We start from the raw sequence: 11,806 nt of genomic DNA, 5'->3' as shown, positions 1-11,806 counted from the left end.
CTAATAATATATATATATATATATATATATATTATATATATATTACAATCTTAAAAAAAGAAAAATATGTGTGCACAAAAAAGTGTATCAATCTAATATCTAGGACTCATGTGTAATCTCTTCCTCACCTTTAACTTTTCAAAAAGTAATGTATATAAATCCAGAACATGTCTATTGTTCTATAAGTTATGTTACTGTATGTACTACTAGTCTAGCATTGATTAAAAATATATATTTAAATTACAAAATTAATAATTAATTATTTTCTTGATTAATCGATAACAAATGGTGCAGTAACACAATAGCGGTGTACCATTATAAATCTGCATATTACAGACTTATTACATTCTTATAAAATAACATAAAACACAATTAAATTATTAAAGGCAAAAGAAAGAAAAGTAACCTTGGGTAAAAGTGTAAAACCTTGGAAGAAGAATGTGACCAAATTGCTTCATCTATTGTCTTTTCAGTTCTTCCCCAACTTTATTAGGGTTTCCATAGAACCACACAATTTCATTTTCGGAACGAAAAACATTACATTTTTTTGAAAATGACTCAAGACACTGAGATGAAAGATAACCCTACCATGCCTTCTCAATCTCTTCCTCCACCTCCTCCATCCACATTGCACCGTAATTTTCTTCTGCCTCAAACTAACTTTCAATTTCTCACTACTATTTTCATTTAATTAATTATTTTTTTGTTGTTGTTTGTTTTTTAATTGGATCGATCTCATAGATTTGAAGGAAATAGCATCGGTAATTGAAAACGGTTCTAAGTCAAACGAAGTTCGCAGAATTGGCCGCGCTGTGCGCCTTACAATTGCGTTGAGGAAGAGACTCACAGCTTCGGTTCTTTCTTCTTTCATCGATTATGCTCTTATTCCCGGTTCCGATCCTCATCCGGTGTTATCTTCATATCTTCATAAGGTGAATTTTCTGCATTTTCGGTTACTTTTAGCGTTGTAGTAAATATTCGGTGATAGTTCTAGTTGAAAATGTTGAAGAATTTTATACTGAGATAGATGTTGAGTATATTTAGAGTGTGATTTGGTAAACAACTTAATGAAGCCCTTATTTGATAAACAGTTAAGATGAAAGGAGTTTGTATGAAGATCATAAGCTAATTTCATGAAATCATCCAAACACTTGATTTAGGGCTCATATAATAAGGTCAAATAAACTTTCTATATGTTCTTCAAAACACTTTCTTAATCCTACTGCTTTATCCAAGTCAGTGTTTTAAACTGTGGTCACGGTTATGTTGTGTTTACCACAATTGCGGAAAATTGTGGGAAAATGCGGCCGTTGCAGCCGTGATTATGGTTGCGATGCTGTTGCGATGCCGTTGCGGAGACTCTGAAACCACAATATTGCGGGTGCGGGTGCAATTTAAAACACTTATCCAACCTAATTTCATTTTCTCTACAACTGTATAACCCTATGCTTTTTAGGGAATGTTTGGATACTTTGGTGGAAAGAAAAAAAAATGGAACAAATTTACCATTACTATCTTTGGATATTTTATGATGGAATGTTGTGGAATGAAGTGAATACTAAGTTGTTTCATCTCATTCCGTTTTATACCCCTAATTTGGGAGGGAAGGGAATAGAGGTGTTGGATGGATTAGTATATTAGTATGGAATCCATTCCATCAGGTTCCATTCTGTCCTATTTGAAACAATTCAAACAATGGAATCTGGTATCATTTCGTTTCTTTCTATTTATTTCCATCAATCCAACCGTAGCCTTACTTTGGTCAATTATACATGTTTGGAAATTTCACATAGTTTTACTTCTGTTTAAAGTTGGAACAGTTGAATCAGAACTGTATGAGGGTCCATAAACCCATCATTGTACTGCTATTTCTTTTTCTTTCTTTAAAAAGTTGTTTACATCTTTGTTTTGATGAATGCAATGGTTTTCAAGTTCATAATTTTTTCACTGGCTTTATAGGAGGATGATCAGGCGATGGAAACAGACACTGGAATCTCTGCTGCTCAAACTCAGGGAAAGCCGTTGTCACCTGAGCTAGAAATTTACTGTTACTTTGTTGTGCTGCTTTTTCTGATTGATAATAAAAGATACAATGAGGTGGTGTACTTTTTTGTCAATTATGCTAATGGATGGCTGATTTTATGTTTTGAAGTTGCTTTAATTTTTCATTTTAGGCCAAAGATTGTTCTTCGGCAAGCATTATTCGGTTGAAGAGCCTGAACAGTAGAACTGTCGATGTTATCGCATCGAGGCTCTACTTTTATTACTCGTATAGCTATGAGCTTACAGGAGATCTTTCTGAAATCCGAGGGTGAGTTAGGTGTTTATGTACACAGTTCGAAGTAAAATTTGAGGCAGATGGTTGTATATGTTTGGCACATAACAGTTAAGAAGATTTACAACTGAATGATATTTAATATATTCTGAATTAAACAACATTTTTATTTCAGCAATCTCCTTGCATTGCTCCGGATAACTACCCTACGCCGTGATGAGCTGGGTCAGGTTTGTGTCAACTTGTTGGTTTTTCCTAAGGGCTATAGATCTTGTACTTACCTGCTGAAACGATGCAGGAAACACTTCTTAACCTGTTGCTTCGTAACTACCTTCACTACAACCTATATGATCAGGCAGAGAAGTTGAGGTCTAAGGCTCCACGTTTTGAGGCCCACTCAAACCAGCAGGTATGGTGATTTTGTTATTCTGGGCTTGGTAGAATTTAATTCCTGTGGTGAATGGAGTCTGTACCTTCTATACCTGGTCTGTAGACTGTTTTGAGTCAATGCCTTGTGTTGAACCTTCTCAATGATTCCGAGTAAATTTCTTTCTTTGTTATATTCATCTTTAATTGACATGCTATCTACATATGTCGTGTTTCCTTTGCAGTTTTGTCGTTATCTCTTCTACCTTGGGCAAATCCGGACAATTCAGCTGGAGTATACCGATGCCAAAGAGTCTCTTCTGCAGGCTGCTCGTAAGGCTCCAGTTGCAGCACGCGGTTTTCAAATTCAATGTAACAAGTGGGCTGTGATAGTGCGGTTATTGTTGGGAGAAATACCTGAGAGGACTGTCTTTATGCAGAGAGGAATGGAGAAAGCTTTGAGGCCGTACTTTGAGCTTACCAATGTAAGTCTACATTATCAACCAAAGTTAGTTATAAAATATAATGAAGTCCTTAATACAAGTTAACTCTTATTTTTTTAGGTTTAATTATATATTTTTGTTCCCATAGCTTCATCTTGTTTTTGAAATAGGTACTACGCTTTCATTGCTTGGCAATTGGGTCCATTCAGTTTTATTTATTTATTTCAGTTAGGTTGATTCTACCAATGAGGTGTTGGTCTAGTGGTGTAAGGCCTACTAGATTGGTAAGTATTGAATTAGACCAAAGGTCAAATGTTCAATTCCAGAGAGTGATACTTGGAGGGCAATCACACACCCTGAAAGGGATTAGTACCTTACCCATAGGGTGAGGGGATACCCTTGGTTATACCAAAAAAATAAGGTTGATTTTCTGTCACCCCATGTTATAAGTTATAACACTACTAAAATTATAAGGTGGTAGATAAAAAAAATGCCGGGCACATAACTGTTCCAATGTTGCCATTTTTTGACACAAACATCCCACATATTTATCTTTTTTTACTTAAAGCCCTAGTTTTCACTCTAATTAGGGATGGAAATAGGCTAGGTTAGGCTGTGGGCTTTCTAAGGTTTGAGGCTGGCCTATTTTCCAAATCCAACACCTAAATCTGACATATTTATCTGATATATGCCATTTTTAAGGTCTAACTTGCCCTTTTAAAAGTCTGGCTTTGCCTGAAGCCTATTTAGTATTTTGTAATAATGTGCCTTTGAATAAGCCATAAACCTATCTCTAAATAGGCTTATAAGCGTAGGTCTTTTATATAGAGTATGTTTAAATATTTAAATAAGCCAATAAGTATATGATTTTAAGACATTTATAATAAAAATCAATAATAATAATAATAATAACAATACTTCCCAAGAGAAAGCTCAATTGGTAGAGTTGTGGGACATGAAATGTGAGCCCATGGGTTCAAACCCTCAAAAGTGTGCTCTCTCCCCTATCATTAAAATAAAAGAGAAAAAAACTGTTTTGCACTACTTGACAGCTGAAATGGGAATTTTTTTGGAAGCTTGGATGGGTTATCATGATTAACATTGTATTTAATATGGTTGACGAGAGAGACCCAGTTTAAAAGAAATTTAATCTGGAAGGATCCATTTTCTAGGTACCTATTTCAAAATAAAGTGAAAGGAAATGCTAGCAATATTCACTTTTCAAAACACACTTTGTTATTGTGGAATTTGTTCGAGACCCACTTAACAGAGAGCGGACAAATGTAATTTAGTGGGTTGCATATGAATTCTACTCAATAACAATGTATGCATTGAAGAGTATGTAGCTACTTGTTAGCATTCCTCTAAGATTGTGTAAGCAAACATTTTTTAGCACATTTATGGGAATGTGACGCATGGGTAACTTCCATTTCCATGTTCAGTTGAATGTAAAACACTCCAAGGAACATGATTTTTATAAAATACTCTTGATTGAAATTAAGAGGATAGAAGTAGGACAAAAAAGTTATTTCATGCAATTTTTTTTACTTTCTCATGTGAATCCATCATTCACACCTAAAAAGGCGGGATTCAAATAGTCTCACATTCACATTTTCAGATTCCTGGGTATATTTTCCAATAGTCTCACGTTTACATTTTCAGACCTGTTACGTTCCTAGGCATATTTCCCAAATCTTATATGAAACATGAGTATCTGGGAATGTAGACATTCCTTTTACCAAACACCGTCTGATATTAAACTATAGTTACTAAACATATAACCATATATTGTTATGAAAACAGCATTAAACTGTTGATTAAAAGATGAAGTCGGGGTTACAATCTAACAGGTCTTTTCTTCATCTACTTTACCATTATCTTTTTTCACTTATGTTCATTGCTCAACATCTTGTTTTATCCGTTGCGCCATTTTAGCTTCTTTCTTGTTAATTGTTATGCCTTTTTTTCATCAGTTAATTCACTGAATTTACTGCCTTTTCTCTTTCAACAATTTTCAAGTACACGGGTCCATCTATACCACTAAATAAAATGTGATTGCTAGTGTGGGTTTTTGTCATGATAATTTTATTTGAATGTATAGACTTAATGAATAAAAAATTTGAATTACTCTGATATTGTAGTTACCAAACTTAATTTATCAAGAGTTGTATGAAACCAAAACATTGTGAATAAAACTACATGTTGGGAAAATCTGAATGATTTATTATGAAAAAATGAGAGAACTTTGTGATAAACACCATTTCGTTGAAAAAATTATTGAGCAGGGCTTCAATTTACCTTCACTCGTTTTTCAATAGCAATCAGTCTATAGACTATAGTAACCATACTAAGCCCTATTTTAGTATGCATTTGCGAGAAAGTAGAGGTAGCATCTATTGAGGAAAAGATGATGAAATCTCGCCTTAGGTGGTTTTGTCATGTAAGAAGATGACTATTTCCTAGCCCTTGATATTTAATGGCCTTCTGGAGACATGATTTATAATAGAAGACAATGGCATAGCTTGGTCCATGCAGATGCATCTGACACCACCAAGTGGGAAAAGACTTTGTTGTTGCAATAAGGCTCTGTTTTGGAATGCTGTGGATTTTAATTTTGGTTATTTTTTACAGTAAAAACCACAAATGTCAGGTGGAAAAAATTAACACTGTATTTGAGAAGCACCTCAGGACTGGTTTTTGAATGCTGGGGCAGTCAAAATTATGAATAAACCTTCAAATATTGTTGGAGTTCTGTGTCCGAACACAATTTTATGCATTTTGGTGCTTTGTTTGAAAGCTGTTTCATGTGTTTATAAATTGTAATATATAATTCGATAGCGAGGTCTCTTTCTCTTTTAAATCCAATTAAAAAAGTTTTTATAACCATATTAACATTGTTGATTGTGGTGTTTCTGTATGGTAGTGTTTTTGCTTATGTTGTGGGATTTCAGGCTGTCCGAATCGGTGACTTGGAGTTGTTCAGGAGTGTAGCAGAGAAGTATGCTACCACTTTCAATGCAGACAGAACTCATAATTTGATTGTTCGACTGCGCCATAATGTCATCAGGACTGGTTTACGCAACATCAGCATATCATATTCTCGAATCTCGCTAATTGATGTAGCTCAAAAGTTGAGATTGAACTCTGCAAATCCTGTTGCTGACGCTGAGAGTATTGTAGCAAAGGCTATCAGTGATGGGGCAATTGATGCTACACTGGATCATGCCAATGGGTGGATGGTGTCAAAGGAAACTGGAGACATTTACTCTACAAATGAGCCTCAATTGGCCTTCAATTCTCGGATTGCCTTCTGTCTTAACATGCACAACGAGGCTGTTCGAGCACTGCGTTTTCCACCGAACACACTCAAGGAAAAAGAAAGTGCTGAGAAGAGGAGAGAGAGGCAACAACAAGAGCAAGAACTGGCTAAGCATATTGAAGAGGATGATGATGATGACTTTTGAAGAAGGATTATACTCATTTCATGTTGCTAGTTGCAATCAGGATCTTTTTATTTCCTACATTTGATTATATTTCTCCTTTGGAGAACATCCATTAATATTTCCTTTCAAAAGTGTGGAATTTATTTCCTACATGGAAGATCTTTGGAAGTCGTTTACTGCATTGGAAATATTCATTGCTTATTTCCTTTGAAGGTGACAGTGGGCTATGGTTGAACCCGTTTTTTGGAAAATTTGCTAAGGGTCTTAAAAAGTTAATCAAACTTGTAGTACAATGTTAGTATTCAGTTAAAAAGTTCGAGTATTGAATGGTATTACTATTTTACTGTCAGAAAATAAGATACGGTATTTCCTCTGGAGAATTGATTTAGCGTTAACAGTAATTTCTTATTATTGAGTATGTATTCCTTTTTTTTTGCCATTAGATAAGCCGATTCTTTGGTTGCATGTAAGTGCATTTGTTTAGGAACTGGCTAAGCATATTGTTTTTAGAAGAAAAATATATATATGCAATGAGTGTATAAGTTTTGTATACTGTATCATCCATCATTAATGTTTAACATCATCTATACTTCAAAAAAATAATCTTTACATTTGTGATGCAGAGATATGATACTCTTATTTTTAATTTATTTTTATGCATATTTTTTCTTTTAATTTTTTTAACAAGTGCCTAAATTTTTCCCATTGTTTTTCATGTTTTGTTTGAGTCTTAGATCTTTACTTAACAAGTAAGGTATGAATCGGGTTTTTGTGGAACTCATAAAAGTCATTATATCATAATATTGACAAATCAGACATTGCATGTGTGTTTCATGTTTGTAGGTCCATCACGAACATCCTCGTTGTTATGAGTTTGCTTGACGGTGCTGTCATCGCATAGCAATTAGGTTATAAATAAAAGTAAACACATGAACAGTGACGAGGTAACTGGGGTGAGGCTATTATTATTATTATAAATAAGAACCATTAATATAAATAATTTGATCTTATATGAATGATTCAGATTAAAAAATAAATACATATGACTTTTTTAAGTAATATGTGACCAATATAAATTTTAATCCTAACTATCCATATTTTATAAGGTGCAAATGTATTGTTTTGAGTGACCCAGTCAACAATGCCTAGTTTTCAATTGGGTGATTTCTTTAATGCTCCATGTGTTCTCCAGATTAAATGAACGGTGACTACTATTAAGTTCCTTTCTGTCAGACCTGTCTATCTCTATTATAGCCAAAATGGGACATGTGGATATAGTTATCTAAACTCCAATTGCCAAACATTTCCATGTGATCTTGTATCTTATGATCTACCCTATAAAACTATTCTCCGGCATTGTATCCACACAAAAATAGTTACAAACTGAACAAGATAAAAAGAAAACGTTGATATTTGAGAATAAGGAACTATTTTTTTTGTTCCAAGTTAAATATTTGACATTTTGATAAAGCTTTACATGATTAACATATTTTGGTAAAAACTTTTATTTTAACAATTTTGGTTAATCATATGCTGTGCTGACTTTGACTATGAAAAAAACAACAAATTACTGTATAAATGCGTTTACACGAATGATATCTATCAAAATTAAACATTTAAATCAATTAAACAAAAACACAAACAACCAAATGGTCTTGTGGGTTTTGCTACATTCACGGCTCTAATGTTGGGAAGGGCATGTGAATCGGAAGAGAAGTGTAAGATAAGAGAACGTGGGAATAATTCAATACATTCAGAACTCTGCAGACTTTATGAGACAAACTCAATTTAATAAACAATATAAATTATTTCATGAGTTATGTAGTCCTGCAGGACTCACATGTGCCATTGTTACCTTAGTGACTCAACTCCTTTATTTAAAGACAAACCTTTTCTGCTTGGAAATGACAATAGTGTAAATAAAAATTTAAGCCTTAGATTGTATCCTTCAATCTTCACTATCTTTATTTGCATTTGCATTTGCAATCCTTCACTGAGTGGGGTCCTAGATATTCAACAAGAGAAGAAGACAATGGCTAAAGTTATGGCTGTTTTGATCAGCCTCATTGGATTATGTTTGTTCACAATGAATACCTACGCCTTCTCACCTTCTGGATGGATCAATGGGCATGCCACTTTCTATGGTGGTAGTGATGCCTCAGGAACTATGGGTAAGCCATTCTGTTTTTTAGTTTTCATTTTTCTAATATAACTACATAAGGACATAGAGATAACAATGGGGCTAGTTATGCACTCTTTAGTTCCCATACCACACCCATTCCACGAGTTAGATTCTCTGCATAAAAAAAAAGAAAAAAATATAATATGATTTAATACTTTTAACTTTAAAAATTAGGATGACATTTTTTGTATATATATAAGTGTAAAAGTTATCATTTGTCTTTTTATTAGTGGAAATGATCATTTCCCTTAATAAGTTATCCATACTCAATAAGTTTTCAAATGTAATTATATATTTATATCTTATTTAATATATATATAAATAATTATCACATAAATGTTATAAATGTATATGATAATTTTGTCAATATAGTTGAATTACTAAAGTTTGGTATCAAATAATAAAAAATAGATTATATATAATCTCAAAATAATAAAAAAGTTATAATCATATATATTATTTATTAAAAGTAAATTTATAAATATAGAGGTATCTGATCTCATGTATCCTTACACAAACATTATTATTTTTAAAATATCCATGAATAATTTTAAGTATTTAAAGATATTCAGAGATATTGTGACTTTACATTACTAAATATTTAGTTTCTTTAGTTCCTATTCTATTGTAAAGAGATTTCATTTTGATTATTATGATTATTCATGAATGCAGGAGGAGCTTGTGGGTATGGGGATTTGTACTCAGCAGGTTATGGAACCAGAACTGCAGCATTAAGTACTGCTTTATTTAATGATGGAGCATCATGTGGGGAGTGCTACAAAATCATATGTGACTATAAAACAGACCCCAGATGGTGCATTAAAGGAAGATCTATAACCATAACTGCCACTAACTTTTGCCCTCCAAATTTTGATCTTCCTAGCAACAATGGAGGCTGGTGCAACCCACCCCTCAAGCATTTCGATATGGCTCAACCTGCATGGGAAAAGATTGGTATTTACAGAGGAGGGATAGTGCCTGTGTTATTCCAAAGGTTTGAATTTGTTCTCTATCTTGGTTTATATTTGGTTTGAGATCTCTCTAGAGTGCATTTTGCATTATTCCTAAATATATGGATGATTGATGACATGATGGCTCCAACTTGGTAGATTTATACACACGAGTCACCTTAAATTACAGTCTCGTCCAATTAAGCCTGAATCTAATTAGCGTATAGGCCGCCCTTCAGTCCCAAAAACCCATTGGTTATGTTTAAAGATTGATTTGATATAGGATAGGCACTTCATTTTGTTCGGCCTAATTAATTTCTGATTTGGTTTCGCTATTTAGGTTTAGTAATATTAACAAAGACAATCAAATTCTAAAAAATTAGAAATAACAAGAGGCAGATCGAGATTAATATTCATTTATCCAATCTCGAACCCAAACTCTTGAACCTCATTTTAAACCCGGTCTCAAATATAATGGAGTTGAGAAAAAGATTATTATCCTCGCACAGCTAGATTTCGTGTTTCCCCGAACCCTATCAACCTTGACCTAAAAGATGTTCCTATAATCTTAATGACATCCTTTTGCCCATTATTTTTATCCATATGTCATTTATATTTATATATAATATAATTTTATAACTTAACATTTATTATATAAATCAAGTTCGAAATCGGGTATCTCCTATACTAAATACAACCCTGAACCCAATATTTGTAAGTGGCAAAAACCCAAATCCAAACTAAATCAAAGCAAGTTTTTCCATTAAATTCATGTTAAGTTTAGACAAATACCCACATATTCAAGTTAGATTAGATTGTAACTTCTATAAAAAAAAATACTAACAAAATAGAAATTTGTAGTCATAATTTGTTTACATCCAAGAACCACCTTTGAAATAAGAGTGAATTCTACTTTGTTTTAAAGATACATTAAGATCCCACTTACTAAATGATTTACGAGTGGGTACTTGTTTGCTCACTTTAGTGGAGTTTTTATTTTCCCCTCGTTTTTTCATGCTATGTAGGGTTACTCCGCATAATGATATACATTAATTATTTTCATGACAAATTGATATTGCAGGGTTCCATGCAAAAAACACGGAGGGGTTAGGTTCTCTATTAATGGGAGAGACTACTTTGAGCTTGTGTTAATCAGCAATATTGGTGGAGCTGGTTCTGTTGAATCTGCATCCATCAAAGGTTCAAAAACAGGGTGGTTGACTATGTCAAGAAACTGGGGTGCTAATTGGCAATCTAATGCTTATTTGAATGGCCAATCTTTGTCCTTCAGGGTCACAACCACAGATGGTGAAACTAGAGTTTTCCCAAATGTGGTACCAGCAAATTGGGCATTTGGCCAAACTTTCTCTAGCCCCGTCCGATTCTCATAAACTCAGAAATAGGGCTATGGAGTTCTGGGCTTTTAGGTTTTTGATTTTATGTTTGGATAAAGCTTGGATGATATCTTTAAATGCTCGTGGTATGATATGTTTCAATATGTAATACGAGTTTTTATGTGTGTTATATTCTTATTGGGAAATAACATTGTCAGAACGGCTGAGGCGAGCTTATTATTTTGATGAAGCAGCCCGCCACATACTATTATGGTTTTGATTATTTGGTGGTCCAAGTCGATTATCTCCAAGCCCTTAGTGGAAATGGTTTGTATGAATTGTTAATTTGTTATCAATAAGAAGAATGGTTATATATCAATATGGGAAGCTAAAGCATGTAGAATTAATCATCTTTGAATTTTAGTTATACATTGTAATAGAATACTGTTGTTGTAACTGTATCGCTTGAATTGGGAAAATATTAATTCCCGGAATTTTTCAATATATAGTATTGTTAATGTTGTGTGAATTGGAGATTTTGAAACCACAAACAAATATTCAATTTGAGATCGAGATGCTATTACAGCTTGCGAAGTGCCATAGCCAATGGAGAATCTACGACTTTTTTTGGGTTTGATTAGAGCATATGCACATTACATGATTTGAAAAAGTGAGAGTAAAGATATTAGCTGGCATTAGGACAAGGACACATGATTTCATTGTTCAAATGAGCTGAAATTTGTGTGTTACATCAATTTCAGTGATGTTACTTAGAATATGTCTTATGAAATGTATAAATAATTTAACTAGTAA

The 11,806-nt window shown here is 33.4% G+C and overlaps 2 protein-coding genes across 2 annotated transcripts; both read left to right on the top strand.

Annotated features, from left to right (window-relative positions):
- Nucleotides 1–436: 436 nt before the first annotated feature.
- LOC109341530 (probable 26S proteasome non-ATPase regulatory subunit 3) lies at nt 437–6,907 on the top strand. The gene is made up of 8 exons (XM_019579466.1): nt 437–635; nt 742–932; nt 1,960–2,097; nt 2,175–2,311; nt 2,451–2,505; nt 2,574–2,684; nt 2,887–3,126; nt 6,036–6,907. Exons 1-8 carry the CDS (start codon nt 554–556, stop codon nt 6,546–6,548), a joined length of 1,467 nt encoding a protein of 488 aa, XP_019435011.1. The 5' UTR covers nt 437–553; the 3' UTR covers nt 6,549–6,907.
- Nucleotides 6,908–8,343: 1,436 nt separating this feature from the next.
- Nucleotides 8,344–11,564, top strand: LOC109341531 (expansin-A11-like). The gene is made up of 3 exons (XM_019579467.1): nt 8,344–8,698; nt 9,382–9,703; nt 10,741–11,564. The coding sequence occupies exons 1-3, from the start codon at nt 8,368–8,370 to the stop codon at nt 11,048–11,050; spliced, it is 963 nt and encodes a 320-aa protein (XP_019435012.1). The 5' UTR covers nt 8,344–8,367; the 3' UTR covers nt 11,051–11,564.
- Nucleotides 11,565–11,806: the final 242 nt, after the last annotated feature.

The sequence above is a fragment of the Lupinus angustifolius genome, unplaced genomic scaffold (assembly GCF_001865875.1).
Source record: "Lupinus angustifolius cultivar Tanjil unplaced genomic scaffold, LupAngTanjil_v1.0 Scaffold_495, whole genome shotgun sequence".
NCBI lineage: Eukaryota > Viridiplantae > Streptophyta > Magnoliopsida > Fabales > Fabaceae > Lupinus > Lupinus angustifolius.
The sequence above is the reverse complement of the archived record's forward strand: the minus strand, read 5'-3'. Positions and strand labels throughout refer to the sequence as shown.